Source organism: Dermacentor albipictus, chromosome 3, assembly GCF_038994185.2.
Source record: "Dermacentor albipictus isolate Rhodes 1998 colony chromosome 3, USDA_Dalb.pri_finalv2, whole genome shotgun sequence".
In the NCBI taxonomy this organism is placed as follows: Eukaryota; Metazoa; Arthropoda; class Arachnida; order Ixodida; family Ixodidae; genus Dermacentor; species Dermacentor albipictus.
The window spans coordinates 67,369,160-67,394,394 of NC_091823.1; the positions used below are offsets into that span (position 1 = coordinate 67,369,160).

A 25,235-nucleotide genomic window follows, 5' to 3' on the forward strand; every position below is an offset into this window, starting at 1 on the left:
ATAGCACTGCGATATCTCTTCTTTATGCAGAGGTATTAATTTGTAAATTTTGTGCGTCTATTTCTTTCCAACTTTCGAATTTCCAACTCTTTTTAGCAGAATTCGGCGCCTAAATCAAAATTCCGCTTCCTACAGTTACTAGAGTTTAGCATTTTCTCTCAAAGTGAACAAATTGTATTATAATCGGTCCAGGCGTTACCTCAGAAAAACGTTTTTGGGTTTTTACGTGTATTTGAATAGGTCGCGTCGGAGTTGGGCCCGAGCTAAAGCATCCGCTTAAACGAGAGCTTCACTAACCTCTTCGAGCCGAGTTTCGCTGTCGCCACCCATTTGACCTTTATTTGATCGCTGCTGCGCCGTAGCCTCAGCAACGCATCACGTGACTCACCGCGGCGAGTTCTGCCGCTGCCGCCGGCTTTGCGCCTGCGCTCTCCGCAGCTGGATCGCCGCCTGACCACGTAACTCGCCGTGCGCCTGGCTAAAAGAGGAGCGCCGCGCTCGCCTAGTCAGTCAGTGCGGGCTTGGCCGTGGACGAGAGCGAGGCCGGCCCGCCTTCTCTGAGCGTTGCACGGGAGCGGGACGCGCCGTCTTCGCCAAGCGGCATCTGACCACCTCGCGGATATCGCCCGGCGAACTGCTTCACTGGAGATAGTCCGGAATGCAAAAGGCGTCGAACCGTCGCGATCAATGTAGGGACCGTGTTCGCGCCCTGTCCGTTTGTGCTTCGACGCTGCGCATGTTCGCGGCGTCTCTTTGCATGTCTAGCGCTTGCGCTTTCCCTGTGGCACAACAGGCTTCGCATCGTCGAACGATGCATGTTTGTGCCATTGAAAGATGTGGCCACGGTCCGAGTATTTTTGACCCAGAGAATGGTGTAGAGTTCAGTTGGTTTAAAGTTGTCCGGAGAGAGAGGCACTGGACGTTATAGCCAGGACGGATATACAGTAGGTGCTACATGGTTTCCTCGCACCCACAGTACTCGCACGTTCAGCTATCGGCCATTCCCATACGACGGGAATCAGCGTTCGTATACGTTACTTCCACCCACAAGCGGCACGGCAACGTTGCTTCGCCGTGGAAAAGGCCAGATGGCAGTTGTAGCCTTAGCAAGGGGTCCAACCTATGTAGTTGGCAATGAAGGCCCAGAAAGCTTCTTTTGCCATGGAAGCAGACGAAGTTCCCTTGCAGCGTCCGCACTCGCCGTAGGTATTAAACACGCTTAAGTGTCTTACTGGGCCGACCGAGCAGCCCTGCCGGCAAAGTTGTTGCCGACGATGCCACAGTGATCAGGAATCCACTGAAAGATGACATTGTGCCCAAGTTCCAGAGCATGGTGGTTCCCTAATGCCGGATATGGTCTGCACGCTCGTATGCTCTGTGATGTAAGGCAGACTTGCTGATGTGGAGAGCTGCCTTAAAGTTACAAAATATGACCTATTTCTGTTCCGGCTCATCCATGACGTAGTTCATAGCGGCAAGGAGGGCTCCAAGCGCTGCCGCCTAGATATAATCATATGTGACACTTTGAAATTAACTTTAACCTGCTTCGCTAGAATGACGAAAGTGGTAGCTATGCTGGTAGGTGACGTGGACCCGTTGGTGTACATGGTGTCCCAGCGGGCTTTAGCCAGAGTGTAAAAATATGTAAATGTCATGTAGCCAAGGAGAACCAAGGTAATGTTGTTTGCCGTCACTTGGAGAAGCCTGCAATGACTCGTATTTTTTGTCATAGGGATATTTATCCTCACACTATCACCTGGTTTCCGGCTCACCTCGGATCACATCTGGCCTCCATGGCCAAACTGAACGAGATCGCCCACGTCCGAGCGCGCGAACTAACCCACCACGCTAGGCAGCCTGGGGGATCCTCGGACTCTAATTTAGCGGTTTTTAGGGACGTTCTCATCACTTTTAATGAAATCATCCAACATTATCAGTTGGGCAGGAGGGTCTACCCCCTTCCTCATGACAATCTCTCTAGAGCACAGGCATCTGGCCTCCGCATGCTTCATACCAGGTCGACGAGCACAAACCCTAGTCTTCATTCCCACTGTCATTTCATCGAAGGCCTTGATCCAAGATGCCCAGATTGTGGCGCCGCTTGTACGTTAGATCACTTGCTCTGGCAGTACCCCTCATTTTAGGGTCCTGAACGCATGACCGAAGAGGAATGGAGCTCCATACTCAGGAGCTCAGACCTTATGCATCAACTCAGGACCATCCAGAGGGCGCACGATGCGGCGTTGAGGCTCGGCCTGCCCATCCCGACGTGGAAGCAGCCCGCTGCTCTGCCGCCTTGAGAGGTAGCGTCCCTCAGGACCTAATTACAGTTATCTGTCTGTCTGCCTATACGGCCTAATTAGATAATCCGTCTTAATGAATTAATGAAATTCTCAAATATTACAATTACATGAAAATTTCAATAAGGAAAATTGTAGAGCAACGTAGAAAACTCCCGATATAGCTTTCTGTTGCTCAGTACGTGCTACATAAAAGAGTTCGGCTGATAGGAAAGCTAAGTGATGGCCAGGATTATTGACAGATGGCGAATGTGCACGCTGAAAGAGTCTACAGGTACGTGTGCCTCGATCATATGGTCTCTTCCTCATGATGGCAATTGTTGCTGGTGTTGATGTGCACCGAGGCAGCCCCAAACACGTACGTAGGCCTTGACTTTTATGCTCTCAAGAGCGTGAATGTTGGTCGCACGTATTTGATCAAACTGGTATACTGTGATGCACGAGTCCTAGGAGCAGTGCCCTGTAGAGTTGCAGTCTAGAATGGACTGGTGTACCCAAAGTTATCCCTGAGAGAAATTTGAACACGTGAGCAATGGCAGATAACTTATTCTTCCGATAGACGCACTGCGGGTTCCAGGAGGAATTTCGGTCACTGATGAAGTACGGAAACAGACGCGTCTTAATATTTACTATTATTAAACCTAATCAGCATTAATAATTTAGTCATTTTGATTAGTGTTATAGATGCTTGAAAGGGTGTGCAAGAAACGGAAGAAAAGCAATTAAATGACAAGTATGTAGCTCCAACAGACATGTCGGGATCTACGAGGAGCAATGTTTTCCTGAAGCGGTAAATAAAATCCTATAAAGGTACCGATCATTTGCACCGACTTTTGTAGCATCGCGATTACGGGCATTTCCGACAAAACGGCAAGACGCAGCTGACGTGACCCAGGCGACCCCGGTTCACACTCTCTGATATCTGCCCACATATTAGTGAACTCTCTCAAAGGACGGCCTACTTCACTGGGCATGAAACAAACCGAGGAGACACGCCAAAAGCCCGCGAGAAAGTCGTACTGAGCTTCGCTTTATTATGCGCCTGAAGGTTTACATTTGTTACACTGAGAATGTTTAGGCAATGTTCTTTTTTTTTCTTGCGTAATTCTCAAGATAAAGGGCTCGTCGCCGCCGCATCTATATCCCTAGTATACATGGCTTACATGGAATCATTTGTTATATGAGCGCTGTCCTGCAGTCATACACCTAAAATTAAACATAATTTATTCAGAAAATCCCAGTATGCTTTCTTAACCAAAGTCAGCTAAAATAGTAACAAAATAGACATACACTGCCGGTTGCCACAGAAATTGAACAGTTACAGCTAGGTATATTAATTTGGCAGTGGTCATTTTAAACTCACTCGTTCTAATTCATGTAGAGCCTGGTTCCCTCACATCACCTCAATTGTTCACGTATTCCTTTGATCCTTCCTTAAGCAGACATCACTAGCGACCGCGCACAAGGTGACCTGGGAGTGCACTGGCGGTACGAATCCACTCAAAGCTACGGAGCTTGCCTTTGCACATGGTGCGCTCGTATTTGCTCGGGACGCGTGCGTGCGCGTGCGCGTGTGCGTCGTACTATTGTGAGTTTAAGTGAAGGCTACTTTTTGATAAATAGTCATCCTATACAAAACGCGAATTAATCCACCAATTTAATAAAGTGTAGTGTGTACCACAGTGGATGCCTTCCGTAACAAGAACAGATATTTTTTTTTTAGGTCAGTGTGTTCCTCGACATCAAAAACATTAGCTACACGTGTGTGATCATGAAGCCCTGCCTCCCATGCATGAAGGTGAAACAAGGCGCACAAGAGTGGTCCATGAGTTCTGTTGACCGCTTCCGATGATATCCGCAGTTCTGGACACGCAGATGAACGCCGCCCACGGGGTGAAGACGGACAGTGTGCACTCCGGGTCAATGGCTTAAATTGTGGCGCGTGCGCTTCCCGCCTTGGCGTTCAACACAGCGGGTAGCTCCACAAGGCATCTCCACGGGGCGCGGGTGGACGGTGTGACAGCTGCGCTCACTCGAACTCTTGGGAACGAAACCTGCTCTTGGTGGGTCAGGCTGCCTGGCAGGCTTGAGTCCGTGAGACTACGTGGAGGTATGGTGCTCAGGTGGTGCACACTAGAGTTTCTTTATGAATGACCAATGTTATAGCGCATGTAAATCTCAGCAAAACTGGTGGATATATTACCTTCTTTAAAGCGCCCTAAGAAATGTTACACTAGGGCCTGCCTTGACAAAAATTGTTTATAATTTTCGATGTTTGACCAGTCGCTCCGCAATGTATGGGAACCAGTATTCGACTGCGGTGGCACCCCCTTCTCAGTCGTATTGTGCCTGTGGTTGTTAAAGCAATAGACAACTCTATCTGGTGCTGCTGCGGCTCTGTGTACACGCCTTGCCTTCTGCGCATGGCTTTCGATCACCTGCAATGAAAGTTGGCGTGGCCTTAACCACGCCTCGTAAACTGCGAACAACTACTGGGAATGTGGCACTGTCTCAGTGACCCCGAAGATAGCTGCTCGTATCGAAACATTCACCAGCCTTTGCGAGGCAGCTTATCCCTGTTTATCACCGTTATACCAATGCCGTGCTCCATCTGTAGGCCCCAAGTCTTGATTTTGTATTCCCCGGTTTTGGCGATATTTATAAATGCAGGATGCTATGGCCTGTCAATGGCAAGTCCTGTTTTCAAAATGCTGACTCCAACCTGAGACATCCCGAGCTCGGCGACTCTGCTGATTACCAGAAGTCTCTGTCTCCCTGAGAATGTTGTTCTTGGCTAGGAATGAGAAAGCCTTTCCGGCTATACTCATATAAAGTATTATTAAAATGAAAAACCTTACAGGTATAAGCATTTATGTTAGAGATTCACTATTGCGATTTCCGGTTCAAATTTCCGGAAGCCTCCCTTATTGACGCCGCAGATAAAGGAAATGACGGTCTATGCGCGTAAGCGTTCATTTATTGAAAAATACACTCACTGAACAAAATATTCAGCTGGGACAATTTGTACAGAACTTTTTCTTTCAGAAGAGCCTGAATTGTTGTACTTGTCAGAATACAGAATGGGTTAATAGGAGCCTATGTTTTGCTCAGCACAGAACATGTACATTGCACAAATATCTGCGTATCTATCTACATATTGGTTTGTCAATTTGTCTCGAATTTTTATAGTTCATATGATGCGTATTTCCAATTTCTTCCTTCGCGCGAGACTTTCTTCTTAATACGCTGCGGCTTTTTTTGTATATATGTACGCAAGGAACTCTCGGTATGTGATGAATGTATGTAAGGGTGACCATTCTATTGCTGCGACATAAAGAAAAAAGAAATACCCCGATTCTCGCTGTCATTATCATGGGTTCAGTTTCATGATCTCCTAGTGGTGATTATGCTCTCCTGTAAGGCCATTTGTGGCTGCCGTTGCTTTCTTCAGCGGCTTTTAAGCTCGGGCTCATTATGACTGCGATAGATTACTCAGCACGATGAAGAGCAGGACTGAAAAGGCCCATCCGGGAGGCACTTTGTTCGGGCAGGCAAACAGACCAATCCAACAGGCAGTGTATGACACGGGGACTCAAAGACAAGAGAGTATTTTAACTATCACTGGTAATACGCAGTAAAAATGGTTTAACAAGTCCACGTAATGGCAGGATTACTCATCTAACGCGATGACGCTATTTTAGACGAATCGCTGGTACTTTCCTCCCTTGTGGTTGTTGTTTTTTTTTTCTGGAATTTTTGTCCGCCAAACGACCTTCGATGCTCGTCGAGAGAAGGCAGCTTTAGTGTTTTCGTTCAAAGAATGCCTATAGTTTTTCGTAGTTGATAGCACAACGCGCACCGCCGATAATATACAGCGGAGTGGAGACCCCTGTAATTGCACTTCTTTTAACTCCTCGGTATGGGTACAGCTGGACGATTCCCACTCCTGCTGTCGATGAACTGATCCATTTCACTCATCCAATTCCAGTAAATGAAACACTTTTTTAAAAATTTTTAGTACTTGCGCTCGCTTGCGTGCCTAGTGACAAAAACATATTTTCAAGTCCTAGCAATGTGCGAAATTAATTTTGCATACTTATTTTTTGCACACGTGCAAACCCGTATGCTTTGAGCCACTTATCTCTGCATCCGGTTGTTCCCTGTAATTTGTCTAAAATGTACTGTTTAAAAAAGCAACTTCTCAATTTCAAAAGTCAATCTGTCGATTTGCGTCGAGAACTCTAGCATGAGCCCTTGAAGTGAGCATTGCTCGAACTCTTGGATGACTAAGCATGTGCCTTTCCCTGGTAGACCAAATGACTGATGGATACAACCCATATATTAATAACTTTATTTCGCTAACATATACAAGATGAATTATTTGGTTTTCATTAAAGTGTTTTAGGTTTACGTGAAAGTTTTATTGGTTTCCTTGTGAAACAGAATCCACAAACTTAGCTGCTTTGGTTAGAGCTCAGGAACAGAACACGTCGTTGCAAAAGACACTCAGGGTCTTGCGATCAAAATAACTTTTTTTCTCTAATGTCAGTGTGAAGTGACTGCCAGTCTTGCACTCACATGTTACGAGTTCCCTCCCCGGTCGCAACATGGAAAAACGGGAAGAGAGGGAGGGAGCAAAGGCTCAGCTACTCTCGAGGTTTGTTCAATATCCTAACGAAAAAAAAAGACGGTCTATAGGGATTGGGGATTTCATAAGCGAGATAATGCTTCCTTTTGTTTACACGATTTCCCTCAACTCAGAATTAAGCCTGTTTTTTTTATTTCTGCGCCCAAACGTGACGCTAATTTCGCACGCCATGGTGCACCAATTTCGCAAATAGTAGTCCACAGAAGTCCGCTCGTAACCACTGAACTTAGTTTCACTTTAGCTGCACAACGTCTTAGGTGCTTCACGAAGAAATCGCACACTATGATACAGGCAAGGTTTCCCTTCTAAATAAAATCCATCATTTCCAAAATTTGGTATTATTCCGATAGTATTTTAGTCGACTAACGCGAAGTACAGTATACTATTACGCCAGTGTGCCCCCACGCAATGCATCCAGTTAAATTATTGTGTCACTTTGGTGAGTAACGTACAAACGATACGCACTGATAGGTTTTCTAAGACAATCTTTAGTTTCAGACTTAGTGGCATAATACCAGGCACTGTTTTTTTCAAGAACACCTCTCTGATCGCCTGTTATCGCTGGATAATCGACAGTGTGCGAAAAAATTATGGTGCGTGTTTCAAATCTCCGTGGACTCGCACACTGTGCAACTGTTTGCAAAGTCGTTCTTGGCCTCTATCCTTGCATCCGAAAGAATACTTTCGCTAGAGAGAGAGAGAAACGCTAAACAAAATCATTCTTCACGACTAAAACTTGTCTTTAAATGCACTTCAACCTTGCATCGCAGAAAGCTTTCCGGGTCTTCAGAGGCATACAATGTGTAGAAAGTCATGTCGTAGTCACCTATACGTAAATAGCTAAACAGCCGCTATTGAGTAAAATTTTATAACTGTAATGAATGAGGCAAGTTTTTATAATTGGTAATTTTACCGGTTTTGTAGACTCGCATAAAATCAACATTTAGTCATTCTGTAATTTCAGGTTTCCATTTGATTCCATGTTTATGTGCCGGACTGGTGTCATCATGCCGCTCTCGTTTCATTCCGGGTGGTTGAATATATAAAATAGTTCCGGAATCAGTCAAACTCCGAAGTTCCCATTTGGCGACTCTGGTTATGCAAGTTCATTAGTTTTGAGCCATCATAATTTGGTCCTGCGAGCGTGTACCAATATAATCAATAAATAGAATTTTATGTCAGTAGTGAAGTATACTATAATATAATCAGGTCCCGGAATAGTGATGACGCTGTGGCTAGTTTATGCTGACTGAAGGTGAAAACCGGCGAGAAACACATCGAACAAACGCAAGACGACGGGACGAGGATGGAACTAAAGGAATTTTTATTATGGGAAATAAGTGTATCACCTCCGGCAGATTCTAGACTTTCACTGGACGATAATTTTGACAAAATAAATAAATCTACATATTTAAAGACCTTATGGATCAGTTGTGGTCCAGACTGTGTTGTAATCTTTTGACTGGACGCCCTTAAACTTCAGTGACAAAGAACCACTTTTATTGAGAGTTAGCTTCTCGGGAGTCTTTTTGTTTTCTGGATTAGCTTTATTACTTTCGTATTGCGATGGCTGTCACCCATGCGGCAGACGATTGGCAGAGGTTATCTATCTGACATTTCCCGCAGAAAAAAAAAAAAAACATATGCAGATCCAACGCACCTGCTGGAATCTATACGAAGCGAAGCTTTAATTAAACGGGCAAATAAATCCTCTGTACCTAAGTACGATGCGTACAATTGCGTTTACTTTCACGATATGCCCCATGCAACCTGACGCAATGTTTATGCTTATCCACCCCCAAGGCTATACGATTATCACCGTGAAATTATGTTTATGTGCAGCAGCGCACAAAGGCTTTGCCAAAATGGCAACACCAAATCAGGCGTATGGCCAGTGTGAGATGTATTGACAGGGAATGTATGATGACTGTGTAACGACCACTGCGCGAACACGGTGGTGTGACAAGCGTATGGTGAGAAACCTAGGATGACGAAGACAACGCAGTGACCAAAAAGGCATCACAGCCACGAGCGCATACTTAGTCACGAGAACTGACACAATTTATCACTTTTTTTTTTTCAGAGAATAATGCTGTTGACAGGTGTATGCACAGAGAAGTACAACACATATCTAGCTCCATTTTAGGATTCTGTACTTCTTTTATCTCAGTGAAACGTTCCCAATATGGAGGATTGACAAAGAGCGAGCTCACGCAGAATCGATAAATCAATCAAAATCAAGTAAATCGATGATTTGCTGAACATAACGCGCCAGTCCATTAGCAAGTTAAGTGGTCGGAACGCCCGCCATTGTTTTGGAGTAGCCATTGGAGCAGACCGCGACGTCGCGGAGAGGCACCATCTCCCTGTCCCGTCGTGGGCGGAGCCACCAACTTGATCGCGGAGCCTTCGGTTCCCCCCAATCAAGTTCTTCAGGACACTCTAATAAAGTTCTTGTCGCTGTCACTGTCACTTTTGGAATACCTACGCCTGTGTTTAGAGTAGGTGAAAAGTTTCCACGGAGACACACCCAGTGAAACAAAATTTAGCGTCCTGTTTAGTTTATACAAAAATTTTATTATAAAAACAAGCAACAAGATATGTCATTCACCTATAGCATGCGATGTCGGCAGCGGCTAGTACACTGAAAGCAACAACCTGCTGGCTGTGCTGCACAACCCCCAGCTTCGTAACAAACTAGCATAAAAAGCACACTAATTAGAAACTCCAAATCAGTTTAGTCTGATGAAATATTTCAAAACTCTATATTCGTTTATTTCGTGGTAGTTAGTGAATTATGAGAAAAGAAAACGAAGGTAGCAGTTCCAAATAATAAATTTTGCGCCAACAACCCCACGCTGGTACGCAAGTGTGGTGCCACACATTTCAACGAACTTTTGATGTGAAAGCGTCAAATTTCCCACTGAGCGAAAAAAAGCCGCCGGTGTCTGTAGCAGCGAAACTTCCCATTGGCCTCAACGCCACGTCACGAGCGGGTCTCGCACTTGCTTGCTCGGTCCTCAGCGCAGCACAGCGGGTGAGAGGGAACGCCTCCTGCGCGCTATTGCGTGAGGGAGAGAAGGTATCGCCGCGACGCCACGTCACCCTCATTCGCGGAAGCCTGTGTTATCGGCGCGTTTATTGTCAGCGCAAGCTCTTTGCCTGCGTTCTGACGGCGTCTCGGTAAGGGCAGATGAAAACGCACCAAGCATCTCAACGCGCTCGCTTGCCCACCAGGAATTCATAACTCGAAGGTTTGCTCAGCGGCGTTCAATTGAGAATTAATGTTTTCGCATTCACAACTCATAAGAAGTACTTAGATGCTCTTGGATCGTTTTGTTTTAATTTAGTATTGGGGCCATCGTGGCTCAGTAAAAGCTTTTGAAAATTTTTAACTTTACTCTTCGAGTCTTTTAGAATATGTTACCGTCAAATTTTATCGAACCGTTAGCTATGAACGAGAAGTCACCGCTAAAAAGCAATGACATCACGTCGAACTGATGCGGTAACTCCAAGGTGGCTCTGCCACTTGTCTTTCATTTTTCCACTTTTTTTCTGGCTTAACAACCCTCTCCTCACAGTAAAAGTGATTTTACTGGCACTGTACAGGGATAATTTAGTTTTACAGCTCAAATTATTGCCTTCTTAGCGTCTCCTTAGGGCAGGACGACTTCGCGAGCTTAAATTGCGGCACATCATGAATCTTAATCAGCGCTACGAACACGTATAATCTTCCTCATTCTGCCCCTGATATGCGATCCGAGAACAAGCTGCAAGGGCGTGGCTGCTTGCTCGTTCGCGTTGAACTTTTTTTACCATGAGTATTACGAAATTTGGTTGTATTACCAATGACAGTTGACAAATAGCGTGAACCCTGGTGTGGTACCCGATCACCGTGCGCGCGTTTATAAAGCCCAATTCTAAATTTAATGTCGTCAAATTCATTTGAAAACTAACTTACGCACTCCAACGAACCAAATCGCTGGGAAGGAACAGGAATAAGTACTCTGTGCAAACACGCATCAGCCCTCGATCTGTAAAACTACTGCCTTAATAATACCGTCGCAAGAAGGCAGCACGGCCACTAACCCCGTTGTAGCCTCACGGCTGTCTCACTGTCTCTAACACCATGAGCGAATGGAGGCACCCAATGCAACTGAGTCATGCTTTAAATTTCATTGCGTGCTCGTTTCCCACCTTTCGCACCATCAAAACTATGTCGTGGCGCAGCAATGGCACAATTTAGGTGAAAAAAAGAAAGCTCTTTTGGAGGAGTATGGAGCAACAAATGCCATTCGGGGTAGATTGGCGCAATTGGCCGCAGTATTTCCACCACTGCAAGTTACTGTACTTTAGAGATAAGTGGAAGCCGACAACATATAACCTGGTGTTGCGTAGCAATTTTTTTTTTTTGCTACACAGAGGTGTGCTTACCTGCACTACTTTTGGCGTACAAGGATTGTAGGATCCCGTTAGCTGGTATAATAGCATTAGACGCTCCTATAACATTTGTGTATATGTCAACGATATCCGCCAACTTATCCACAGAGATACTGACCGACCCATCAGAGACAGCAGCAGCGCTAAACCTGGGAAATTTGGCGCAAAAAAAAAAAATACTTCGCTTTAAAATTTAGTTCTTCCAGGCCTCCTCTCGTCATCTTCTTGCTTCGTGCTTGTGTAGGGTGCCTTTCTAGTCTCGGGCGACTTCCGCTAGAAGGATTTGCTCAAATATTTTGAAAGCCCTGCCCCTGCGACAGAATGTTTCATATATAGGAAGCACGCTGAAGACTTCGTGTAACTTTAGTTATTAGAAAGCTTCAAGAAGAGAAAGAGAAAGGCAAAGGAAATCCAGGGAGGTTAACCAGAGGTTATCTCCGGTTGGCTACCCTGTACTGGGGGAGAGGAAAGAGGATGCGATAGGCGAGAGAGAGAGAGAAAGCTTCAGCGATTAGCAAGAACGGTGCTCCCATGAACGCCGGCGCACCGGGCGCGCTACAGGGATCCTGTAGTCTTTCCCAGCTGCAAATTCTGTCACTCACGAAGTGGCGTCGAAATCTATTTCATAGATCTTACGCGTAAAAAGTGTCCCAGCACGACGCACGCCCGCCCGCGTCGCGCGGCGGCGTTGGCGTTCGATCTTTTTTTTTTTTTTTTGGTCACACTTTCCGTCCCCTTGCCTCCTCCACATCCCTGCCGTCCCTTTCCTGGCACGCCGTGGCATGCTGACGGCGGTTTGAATCAATACGCCGCGGCGCTATAGTCGCCCCGTGCTAACGCGGGGCCCGCTCAGTCGGAGCGCAGCCGCGGGCACGTGACGTGGGCGACCGGGTGATGCCGCTCGCGGAGAGCTGCCAAAGCCGTCCGCTAAACGGGCCCACGCGGAGCACGTGGTTTTCGCGTCGCATGGACGCGCGATTGGCGGAAGGGCTGGCTCTCTAGCCTCTGCGTCTCGGGCGTCGTTCATAGAGTCCTTTGTTTCGTCACGGCGTGCGGGCCGACACCTGCCGGTGTGCCGAACACGGATGACGCTGCAGTTGTAGTTACGCAGAACCTTCCGGCCGTTTTCTCGCGGCCTCGAACCAGTGGTGCCCGCTTTTACCAGCGAACGTTCGAACGCCCGGTTGTCGCCTTGTCCAGTGTGTGCAGTGTGCAGTGTCTTGGTGCGCGCGTCCTCCTGGAGTGCCGTCGTGTTTGCGATCGTGGCAAAATGGATCAGTGGCGAGCTTGAAGCGCCGAGTATTACGTACTCGTTTCCCGACGAGATTACGCGTTCTGTGAAACCAAGAAAAACGCTTCTTATCGGAAACTGTAGTAAACCAAATTAGAGCGGATCACAGTACGCTTGATTGCTACGCGGCAGAAAATCGTCTTCGTTCATTCCAGATTTCGTAAAAAAGGTTTCTTACTTCAATGGGGAGCGCGCTAACTGGCACCTCACAAAGGTAGTCCTTGTAACGCAAGTAGCTTCTCACTGATCACTCACAGCCTTGCACTGCCGAAGTTTCTAATTGACTCTCGCATAATTCGTGAAGTAAGAAGAAGTTACACTAGCGCGGCATATCAGCTCAATGTAAAGTTAAATGAGAAGATGGAATGTGTATAATTTCGTCAAACGTTGCGTGCGGACTAGAGTCCGACTTCCGTGCTTGAGCTTATTATGTGCAGACAATGCATTTATACAGAAGAGACTAATGTGTATACACGCAAGGTAAGTTTTCTTGGAGTTTAATGTGTATTCGATTGCCACTGTACAGAAGAAAGAAGCCGAGTAGGATTTAATTGAGTGCTAAGGTTCTCCACAAAAAAAAAAGAAAGCCTACCCGCACTCGACGGCATCCCGCTCTATCTTAAAAATCGTTTATTAGCATCTGTTTTAATGGTTTAGAGCTCTCACACAAACACGTTTACTTCTATAAATAATGCTGTCTCGGTTCACCACTTTCTCATTAAACTAATATATTTATTCGATCTCGTGGTATTCATAGATTTCCTGAATGCCGAAGTCTGTTTGTGGTCTCTCACTCCAAGTGCTCAAATTTTCCGCTGTCGAAAAAGCTACATACCATACTTCGTGTATCTGAATGCGGCGGTCTAACGGTGAGGCAACGTGAAGTTTCTGTAAATTTTGCATTACTTGTTTTCGTTCCGTGTTAGCACCAACAAATTTCTGTCAGCAACATTTTTTTTTTAATTTATGGATCACGTTACATCGTGCTTTCAAAGGACCGTTAAGGGGGAAACCGAATGAGTGCAGCGATATGAAAGTAACTGTTGCAACTTCAACGAGGCATGTTTAAATGCTGCAAACTGCTCTCAAAGGGCAGCAGTTGTCGCCCCAACGCTGCAATTAACAAAAGGGATCAGAAGGACGATTGACTGACCTCGCATGACACCGTTTGCTTTAAAATATATATATAATTGTGATTCAGTAAATATTTTCATTTCAGCGCGCAGAAATTTAGGCTCGACCACATCAGTTCCCGGTAATATTACAGAAAAAAAAGAACAAGGCCTGTCTCGGTGAATTTACACAGTAGGCGATCCCTAACACCCGTATCTTGACAGACCGTTGTTTCCACACCACATGGTCTCTTACCCAAACGGACCAACAAAAAACATCAGTTTTCTTGCACGCCTTCACAGAAAATTGCATGCTTTCGACAGAAAACCATTTGACCGTGTGCGCAGATCAGCTATATTGACAAAGCCCTACCTGCATGAGTCATTTGTGAGCACTCAAAAGAAGCGGCAACGTCTGAATCGGCACCCATGACCGTACTGTGACAGCTACGGTAGCAGCTAAAGACTGTGCCAGTGAACGACCGACCTTTCATTCGACAGAATTCAACAACACCACAAGTCACCCTGAAGTACAGCAGTCGGAGCAAGTGCTATAGTGTTACATCTGCTTGTAATTGAAACTGACTTCATCGGGCTATGCTGCCAGCGATGGAACTTGGACTGGGAGGATTGCGGCTCCTTGGGACCCTTTTCGGTAAGTGAAAGTTGTCATTATGAAGCCAGGGCGTAAAGGACCAGTTAAGAACCGCGTGAAAGAACTTTTTTTTTTTTTACATAGACAAGACATTGCCGTTAACTTTAGCCATGTCCGTAGTGTTGGAGTACAATTTACATCATCAAGATAATGCGCGCCGCTCTTTACATGTCTATATGACGTGTAACTATATGTGCAACATAGCGGTGGGATTGTGTTCTTTTTTATTACCTGGATTACCATGGATAAAGCGCTTTTTCGTGAGCTGAAAATGAAATTCTGGGTGAGCTGAAAACATTCGTGTGATGGTCAACAAAGTGACTTCAATAAGTACACATAGCTAGGGCTTTGAATTAGGCAAAATATATATATACAAGCTTCAGCCTTAAGTGTGAGCTGACTGGTTTATACAATACATCCATATTTTTAGGAAAGTCAGCTGAGGTACGCCCCAAGTCTGCATCACCACTTTCAACCCACTTAAGCTTTTTTGAGGGACACATTGACTACTTTTTCAAAATACGTGCCATAGAAAACAAACAGTTCCTGGAGGTACCACGATAATCAAGTATGGATGCTACCATTTTCTATTGGATTATCTGCATGAAACAAATGTGTTTCTGCATTTGTAAACAATTATTCGAGATGCCTAAATGAATGCTTCAGAGTCAAAAATAATTTCACAAATTAAAGTGGATTTCTGAACTACTGCGAGGTGCCTTTAACTTATCTTTGAGAATAAAAAAAAAAAGCTTTTTTCGCATTAACATAGATTGACCACAGAATACTGCTCACGCTTACACTCAACGATCAAGCTATAATGAATAACTTACAGGTAGAGCGATAAACGCGTGCAAGGACACACTGCAAATGGTGCTGGCTATTCTATCCTAATCGCTAGCTTACATGGGGTTGAATTAACCATTCTTGAGAGTGGAGTGAACTAATCTTGATTTACGCGTAACATTATTGCTAGCCGTGTAACCCTGCAACCTACTCACGCTAGCAACAACGCTGCTTTATTCAGAAACTCACCTTCATATTGAACGCCTGGTGCTAAAATACCATGACTTTATTGACGCGATTTGGCAAGCATTGCGATAACTGTAAATGTTCGCGGGGATCCTGTTATCATTTTAGCATGGCCTGCGTTAAGATCTCGTTGAAAACTAATTCAGGAAATCTTCCAATTAATCATTTCATCAACGGCACGTGAACCTAGACGCCGAAGAAGTTTTTCAAACTACTTCTCTGCATTTCAGCGCATGCGGGTACCTAGAAACTCACGTTTACTGCATATGATACATATCTCCTGATAGATTACACGAGTGGTGCAAACGACACACAGGTATACTATTGTGGTGCCGTCAACAAGTACCTTTTAGTAATGGCTAAAAATATTGCATCATGTACTCACCGGAAATGATTCCACCAGAGATAAAGGGTTCTATATCTTAACGGTAGGAAAAGAGGCAAGAAAATAGGGAAATGAAATAAATTACCGCGTGGTAGGCTTCACACACAGCAAAAGTAACGCCATGCGTTTGAGAGCCCATCTCGAAGTTTATTCTCGGCATATTCTAAGTGAAGCGTACTAAAGCGTATATTCAAGCGCAAAAGTTTGCTTTCGAAATTAGCGAAGGAAATAATCTAAATTCGCAACCGTAGAATTTAACATTAAGAAAATCATATGCATAGCTCAGTTATCCACAGAAGTAACATTTCTCGTATGCTTCGTGCTGTGAACTTCTTTTTTTCTTGACCACGAGAACTTCTCACGTAGCCGCATTGCCTATTTAAAACAATGTCATGCTTAAAAAAATGCCTGTAAACAAAAGTGTTGCTTCTCTAGGTCGTCAGAAAAGAAAAAAAAAGAAAGAAAAAGCTTCGATATAAACTAGCATACGCGTATCTGAATTTGATAAGACGACCATTGTGAGAGCAAGTTAGGCCAAACAAATAAGACAACCTTTCATTATTCTACGGTGGGCAGAAATGATAAGGCGAGCATGAGCAAAGACTCATTCCTATTATTATTTCATAAACTTTGACGAGCAATTATATCCGACACAGTAATGTCCCTTCCCACATGGATTGAACCCCAGGGAAGAGCTGTGGAGCTAGAGCCCGCAGGCGTTAGAGTAACATATACATTTTTCAGAAAACTACCTATACAAAAGACACCGGTCCCACATTACAAACACTGACATGATTCTTGACACCAAAAATTAATGGTGTCGCGTGCCATGGCATGCAATCTTGCTGGGGGTATTTTCTGTGCGCACGTTCTTTTCTCGAGAACAATTCCTAGTGCGCTGAGAAGCATAATTAATATTTCTTTGTGATTGATGACTTTTTCTTGTGGAAGACGGTCCAGAGTGGGCTCAGTTTCAAAAAGAATGGCTTCCGGCTCTTTCTAAATTTACATCGCTGAGGGGGTTAGTCGTGCACTACTTCGAGCTCAACATTGGAGAAGGTTAGGCATTAATGGTGTCGCAAAGAAAGCGTTTTCCATCCTTACTTTTTAGGGGCCATTATCAATTGAAGCGTCGAGTTTAAAAGAAAGCAATAAATATCTCCATAAGACATTATGCGGATCTTGTAGAGAAACTCCAAAGAATCGCTGTGCGATTTGAATATCACCAGGAGGATCGTAAACTGTGCCAGTTGGTTATATGTTACAGCGAAAAAAAAAAGCGATAAGTAAACAAGGTCATATCTATGTGGATGCCAACACAAGCGTTTCCTGCTTTCAACAAGTCTTTTTTAATAAATGAAACATAGAATCATGCACAGTCATCACAGGTAAAGAAAGAAGGTCATAAGAAAGCTTAGTAACAGTTAAAGCCTATTCAATAAATATTACAAGTGATTGTCAAGAACAGACTCTTTATCACAAAGTTAAATTGAGGCTGCGCTAAAGCATATTGCGCGTTTTAAAGCGTGCGCTTTAATTCTAAGTCTGTTCTACATCTTTGCCATCCGCTCTGTGCCGTGGAGCATATGAACAACTACTTTTAGAAACTCGAGAACTCTTTCATCACGTCCTCGTGCATGGACACAGGGTCACGTTTCAGTAGCTTCTAAGCCATTGTGGTATAATGGACAACGTGCATGTTGATGAAAACGGCTCAATCTGCTCACAAAGATGGTGTACGGGAACCCCCCTGTCTGGAACAGATGCCGCATCTAAACTTCGCGTGCTGCCGAATGATGCCGCACAGTCCTTATGAAACGCACTACGATCCCAGCACGCTGTCTGCAACGCCTTGAACCGCCTCATGGACTGCATCCCTCATTTTAGGTTTCCCAAACCGAGACAATACTTTGCCGACTGTGTCTTGGCGTAGCTTTCACAAAGTTATCTGCTTCTGGAATGACGTACACTGTTTCGTTGACTTTAGAAGGCAGCAAAGAAACCAGCCTTCTTTTTTCTTTTTTTTTTTTTGTTGCCGCTGTCCTTGCTACAGTACATACAGGCGGCCGCTGGGTACCACAATTACTGCTCTAGATGCGTGGTCGCCACACCATATTTTGTTGACGGCGGTATTGAAGTTCCTGCACTCGAATAATCTCTTAAGAGATACTGATACGCCTGTATTCCATACTCTTTCTTTTCTGCTTTCTCCCAGCCTTTCCTTTTTTTTTCTTCGCTGTTCTTTCCGTCTTTATTTTACCCTCCTCCCAGTGGAAGATAGAAGACCAAACGGCTCTCTTCCGGTTAAACTACCTATCTTTCCTATCTCATTTCTACGTATCTCTCTCTAACACATAAAAAATAAAACTCTTAAGGGAGTATCATACGGCGTCACCCTTCATCAGTTCTTCTATTCAGTATTGGTAACACAAAGAAGTGATCATGGTTGAAAAATAAGGCGTGCGATATACGTTAAGTTTAGCACCATGGTTGGTCGTTGTTCTTGCATCAATACTAAAAAATAAAAAACGGGATTACACCCCCGCTACCATCTTTATTTGTCTACGTACAGTGCCCAGCGTTTAGAACGCGATAATCGGGCTGCGTGAAGGTAGGCGACTTTTGCGCCACCATTAAGCACTGGTTGATCGGTCAGGGGCCAAATACTGTCGTAGTGCCGTCACAAGGGCACTCGCTTTCAACGTTATACTGCAATGCATCAGCATGATTTCCCCAATGCTCTCCTCTAGAGTAAATGTGCAGGCAGTCATGAGCTCCAAGTATAGCGTTTTAATCGCTGAATATTGTACACTGTCGGAATATATCTTCTCTGAATGCGTAATTTAAGCATACACAGAACCATCATAAAGTAAGAGTCGGGCATTGAGAGAAATTATGATTTGATTTGGTTGGTTTATCTAATCGCTTTAAAAAATGCTTGAAAGTTTGAAGTTAGCGTTCACAGTTTAGTCTGAGCAGACAGTTTAACAATCTATAGTGTAAATTAACAACTTTTTAGACGAATTTCTGGCCGAAAGATTTTCGCCTAATGTTAGAGCACTTCTGCATGCATGAAGCGTGAAATCTGATTGGGATGCATTTAATTGGTTGACGCAGGCGACAGCAGTAGCGCGCGGCATGACATCACCAAGAGTCCTGAGGTTTGCGCCTCGTCAGCGCATGCTTGGTGTGAGAACCACGGATTATTATTATTATTATTTGTTTTGAACACATATACACATATACACAGGTATTAGGAAAGGGAAAGCGAGGGGCAGGCTGGCAACTGCCACCGGAAGGGGCACAACGCCTGCCTACTCTTCTGAAGGGAGGTGACAGCAACACAGAAATAGAGGATAGGAAGGAGGGGAGGAAAACGGAAAGAGGAAAGGAGAGCAACAGGACACTGCAACAGGACAAATCTAAAGACTGAAGTAGAACTCAGCATCCGGAATTAAAGTGACGCCGCGTCGAACAGCCTCCACAATTATCAACCAGATCTATGGCTAGTTCGCTATGCGGCTAATTGTGTTCTCCACGATGAGACGCCAAGTAAAGCTGCACGTAATCACCGTTTCACCGTTAGTCGGTTCACAATATACACTATAAGGTGTTTGAACCCGCCACCTCCCATCTTCGAAGGAAGAAGTCTTAGAACACAGTACAGATCACACACAGTAGGGCCGGTCACTGAAGGTCACGCTACTACAGAATGTTCAATGTTCAATGTTCATGCTACAAACGTGAACCTAAGTTAGTTACTTCTATAAAGGTTAGTAGGGCGCGATGGGCCTGATCACGTTTAGATGCACAGCCACTGGGGTATAAACATTCCTCGAGTGTCGCACACCGCAAGCCAAGGAGATGATAGTTTCTCACTAGCGACATGCGCTGCGCACTGAAAGCGGGACACTCAAGTATAAGGTGCTGAAGTGTCTCGTAGCAGCCACAAGACGTACACAATGGACTTTCCGCACGCCCTTGTCTGTATAAACGTTCGTGCCCGTTCACGCAACCAACCCTTAGCTTGAGCAGTTGTGCTCTAGCGCGACGAGGCAAGCCTCGACCACGAACACGGGGTGGGAACGTTCCATTTGCGACGCGCTGATCTGGATGCTGCTTGAGTAGGTGGCGACGAATCAGCAGACGAGCGTCATCAAGCTTGCACAAAATTTCTGGGCAGTCACAGTTGTTATGAACGCAATTTGAAGCGAGCCGATCAGCCTCTTCATTTCCGGTGATTCCTACGCGTGAAGGCATCCATTGAGCAACGAGAGATACCCCACGTGATGTAATTTTGCTCGCAGAGTCATTAATACTGCGCACAAGTGGACAATCAAGCTCACTGCGTTGTAACCTGCTAAGGGCAGCACGAGAGTCCGTAAAGATGACGACCTTCGATGTAATTAACTCCTCTAGCACGTATTTCAATGCAAACATTATTCGCTGCTAGTTCCGCAGTTGTTGACGAAGTTGGATGAGGTATCTGAAAGATACGTCGTACTTGAGTTGAAGGGCAGTAAAAAGCTGCAGAGGCGCCTTGACCGTCGTTGTATACAGATGCATCTGTGAAAACTTGAAGATGATCTGGAAACTTTTCGAACAAGTGTGATTGAGCCAATTGGAATATTGCCGAAACAGCCATATCAGACTTCTTGTGCATGCCAGGGATTGTGAGGAAAATGGGGAATACATGTGTCGTGATACTTTTTGGAGGCGGAGACGTATCTGAAGCAGCATGATCAGAAATGGTAGTGATATCCATAAATAATGCCGCCATTTTTCCCATGCGAGATAATGGGCGGTGAATCAGACGATCAAGGAGCGCTTGACCATTCGATGCGCGGTGCAGACGCTCAATATGATATAGAGCTCTCTGATCTGCTTGCAGCCTCAGGGGTAACTGATGCGCTTCAGTAAGTAATGCAATAGACTGCGCCTCACGAGGTAAGCCAAGCATTAGTCGAAGGGCAACGCGATGATCTCGCTCCAGTTGGGCCATCAAACTAGGTGGTATGTTCAAAAGTGGTAATGCGTACAGTATGCCTGAGACTACAGATTACTGGTACACCTGAAGAGCCGTTGTTTGGTCGCAACCAGCACCTCGAGCAGTCAAGGCGGCCACATACTTAAGAAGGGAGTGCAATTTGCGTCGTACTGATTTAACGGCAGGGCGCCAAGAGATGCGATCATCCACAATTAACCCCAAATAACGGTGTTGTCGCACCCAGTTTATAGGCGTTTCGTCAAGATACAGTCGGCTCATTGTTCGACGAGCGCGTTGTTTAGGGTGATGTGCTATTGCAGCCGACTTAGCAGGTGATATGAGCAGGCCAACTTCACCCAAGTACTCCGAAGTACCGTTGAGAGCTCTTTGCAAGCTTGCACGAAGCCGCGGACCAAGGTGCGAAGGGCCGCTTGTCCACAGAGCAATGTCATCTGCGTAGACAGCTATGCTCACAGGGAAGTCAGTGTCTCGAGGCAAACGACTTGGAAGCGCGGCGAGTACCGCGTTAAACAAAAGCGGCGATAATACGCTGCCCTGTGGAACACCGCACTTCACATTTCGGTATTCACTGGTTACTCCTCCGACACGCACTTTCATGCGGCGCTCCGATAGAAAATTATGCACAAACTGGAGTAGACGACCCGAAATTCCCGCGGTTGCAAGTGCGAAAATAATCGCCTTATGCGGAACTGAATCGAAAGCTTGATGTATGTCTAGGAAGAGCATGTAGGCGGAATGCTTGTTTTCTTTAGCAAATTCGAGTGCCGAGACGAGGTCTGATATGCTGTCCAGAGCCGAACGGCGGCGACGAAAGCCACTCATGACATCAGGGAAAAAATTCAGCTCCTCTAGCCTGACATCTAAGCGAAACAAGACCATTCGCTCCATTAACTTGACGATGTTTGAAGTTAGGGATATTGGTCGGTAGGACTTGAGGTGTCTTGCCGGACGCCCGGGCTTTAAAATTGGTATTACAACGGACGATTTCCACTCAGCAGGGATTACACCGGTTCTCCATACTTCATTGTACTCGTCCAATATACGGTCATGGAAAATCTTATCAACGTTCCGCAATGCTTGGTACGTCACACCATCTGCGCCTGGAGCAGTGCGGCGTTTGGAGAGGCTTAGCGCGTGTCGCAGCTCCTCAAGAGTGAAATCTGCCTCGTCCATCTGGCAAGCTGGACTGTAAGAAGCGGTTACGGTGCTGTGAGTTGTCAAAGAAAGAATATCGCTAATTGTAGTGTCTCTGGATGCAGGAGAGACGAAAATGTCTGCAAATGCCTCTGCTATTACCTTTGGTGACTGGCCAGTCGCTATGCTCAATGTAGCCGTTGGATTCTTGCAGATTTCAGGAGTGCGGAGAGCCTTCAGTATGCGCCATACATTTCCAAAACCACTTCCAGTATGCAACGAACTACACAAAGCTTCCCAGCTCTTGCGACGAAGCTGTTTTGTATGCCGCCGTATGGCTGCATCAAGGCGATTGTATATAGTCCAGTCGGTGCGTCGTTTAGAGCGCTGTGCCCATCTATAAGCGCGCCGTCGACATGCGCGGAGCCGCAAAAGCTTTAGATCGGGGTTTGGTTTGCCGATATTCCGTCTTCGTTGTACTGTAGCTTTTTGTAAGCACTCACTCATAAATTTAAATAGGCTGTCTTGAGATGGTGCCTCTGAGATGAGCTGTCGGAACTTGTCCCAGTTAGTATCCGTATAAACGGCATCCTGGCGACCCGCAGTATGTGTTGGTGTTAACCAAATGGGTAGGTGATCTGAGCCCCACGGGTCGGGTTCACATGACCAGGCTAAGCACACATCTCTCGTTGTTATCGCAAGGTCTATAGTGGAATGCTCCTTTCCTCTACCAATAAATGTAGGTGAACCGTCATTCAGTATTTGGAGATCGTTCTTGATAATGAACTCGTTAATCTCTTCCCCACGATTGTCTTGGGGACGGCTACACCATCGTGGATGGTGGGCATTAAAGTATCCGCATAACACAAACGATGCACCACACCGAGACATTAAGCCCTCAAGTAGCGAGGTATCGGAAGAACGTGTAGGCCTGTTGTATATGCTTGCCACCGTCGTACACACACCTCTGAGGCTCACAGTAACAGCTACACACTCAAACTCATCGTCACAGAGGCCGTCTGTGTCAATAACCGCGAAGTCCAAGTCAGCACGAACGTACACTGATGCTTTTGAAGCATTGCGCGTATGCGCTGCCTCCACACACTGGAAAGAGCCACAAGCTGGTTCCGCGCATCGAGTGTCACTGTGGGCACCCACGAAGCCTGGCAATCGATATTCGTCTTTCCTTACGTTAGTTTCCTGAAGCGCTATAACGTCCGGAGGAGTCTTCATAGCGACTAGTCGAAGGGCTAAATCAGCGTGCCGCGGTTGCATCGACCTGACATTCCATTGCAGCACAAAGGGGCGAGGCTGCTGACAACTGTTAGAATTATTTCCGGTAAAACGTCTAGCGAAGGCCGTCGAGGACAGGAACGAGTGCCTCCAAAAGTTGCTCTGCTGCTGACGCTGCTGGTGTCTGGCGACCGGCGATTAGAGATCTGATGACGTTGACAAGCATCTTCAGAAGATTGACAAGTTGTACATCGTCGTTGGCTGATACCGGTTTAGGTACTGTGTTTGCAGTGCTATCCACTGTGGTCGAAGTCTTTGTAGATACTTGTTCCGGCGGTTTCGATGGAAGCGCTGGCCATGTGTCTGAGAGGCACAAGGTCCGCCCCCCTACTTTCTGATGTGTTGTTTCTTTGTCACTCTTTGAACGCGCTGCTTTTCCAGTCGCTGGGGCAGCACTACGGCGACGGGAGCTCTCATCTCCTGCTGCCTTCTTTATGGCTTTCTCTTTTAGTGCCTTTAGTTCATTCTTCAATGAGGGACATCCTTTATCCGTTGCCAAATGTTCACCATTACAGTTAGGGCACCGATATGCCTGACTTTCACAGGAATCTACATGGTGATTCCCACCGCATTTGGCACAGACGAGATCTCTGGTGCAAAAGCCCTGAACATGACCAATCTTGAAACATTTATGGCATTGCAAAGGCCGTGGTATGAAAGGTCGAACAGGGTAGCGCACAAGTCCAGCCTTTATATGACTAGGCAGCTTTCCAGAGGCGAAAAGTATCTTCACGCACTTTGACGTGCCCAGCCTGCGGACGCTAATTATTTTGCATGGTGGCGTGCAAACGATCATGTTCTTAAAAACGTCGTCCTTTAGATCCAAGTCGACATCAGATACGACACCAGCCACTATATTTGAACCCTGTGGTATGTAGGGACGCGTGTGGACCCCACAGATTTCAGACAAACCAAGTAGTGTTTGCACCATCTTATCATCAGTCGTGTCAACGGCAATGACATTTTTCCATGGGTTCACGCGAACCTCTTGGATTAGTCCAGGGGCAAGTTTGAAGAAGAAATCATTAAGTTTCTGTCGAGAGATAGCATTCAGGCTTACCATCGCGTCGATGGGAATGAAAGCTACGGTCGTAGTCTTGATGGTGCTGTATATGATAGTCCCTTCACTTGAGGACGACGCCGGAGACGTCCGTCGTGGGCGGCGGTGTTTGACAGGTATGAAACCATCCGAATCTTCCGATCTTGAGTCAGAAAGCTCGGAATCAGTAGCGTCGGATCCTACTGCCGAACTGAGCCGCTTCCGAGCCGCAGGCGGTCTATGCTGACCGCCAGACGCGTCCAAGACCATATCTTCCATGGCAAGCTCCGCGGGGAGGATCTCCCAGCAGAGTAGAAGACTTCCGGATTCAGCACAAACGTCGTTGCCTGTTACTGATGCACGAAAATAATGTGAACAGAGAAAACTGCAGCACCAGAGGAAAACCAGCAACCGAGCACAGTAACTTCGTCGTCGTTCGAGCCACCCCGAAGTTACTGTGCTCGGTTGCTGGTTTTCTTCTGGTGCGGATGCGAGTCATCGCATATAACGCACCAGGGAGTTTCATATCTGATTTTATCAGGTCATCACTGTTCTCCACTCATCACTCAGCACAAAACAACCATACCGTATCGTAACCTGAATGGTGTCGCTGAAAGAAGAGAGTTTAATCAGAATGCGCGCATGAAATTTTCCATAAAGCGCGGGATGGCATCGAGGCAACAAACAGGGTCACATAAAAAGTGTATACCACTGACTCTGAGAATTATCTTTGACGGTCGCTGCCGTGATTTTTCTCGTTATACTTTACACAGTGATTACAAAAAAAAACATATTCTGGTATTTAACGGGCAAAATTCACGCTCTCATACCCCTCAAATATAGCTAATGCTTTTAATGTCTACTTCCAATCGGTGTTCACGCATGACAAATAATCTCT

General features: G+C 45.8%; 1 protein-coding gene across 12 annotated transcripts in view; it reads left to right on the forward strand.

Annotated features, from left to right (window-relative positions):
• LOC135905513 (cell adhesion molecule Dscam1-like) overlaps positions 1–25,235 on the forward strand; it is a 910,071-nt gene that overhangs the window by 608,341 nt on the left and 276,495 nt on the right. The window contains exon 2 of one of the 12 annotated variants that reach the window (XM_070535547.1): positions 14,293–14,446. The exons of 10 other annotated variants lie outside the window; for them this stretch is intronic. In XM_070535547.1, coding sequence (XP_070391648.1) covers positions 14,389–14,446 — 58 coding nt within the window. In that variant the 5' untranslated portion in view covers positions 14,293–14,388. Of the gene's footprint in view, positions 1–14,218; positions 14,447–25,235 lie in introns of those variants that run through there. One more of the 12 variants, XM_065436449.2, reaches the window with a different exon arrangement.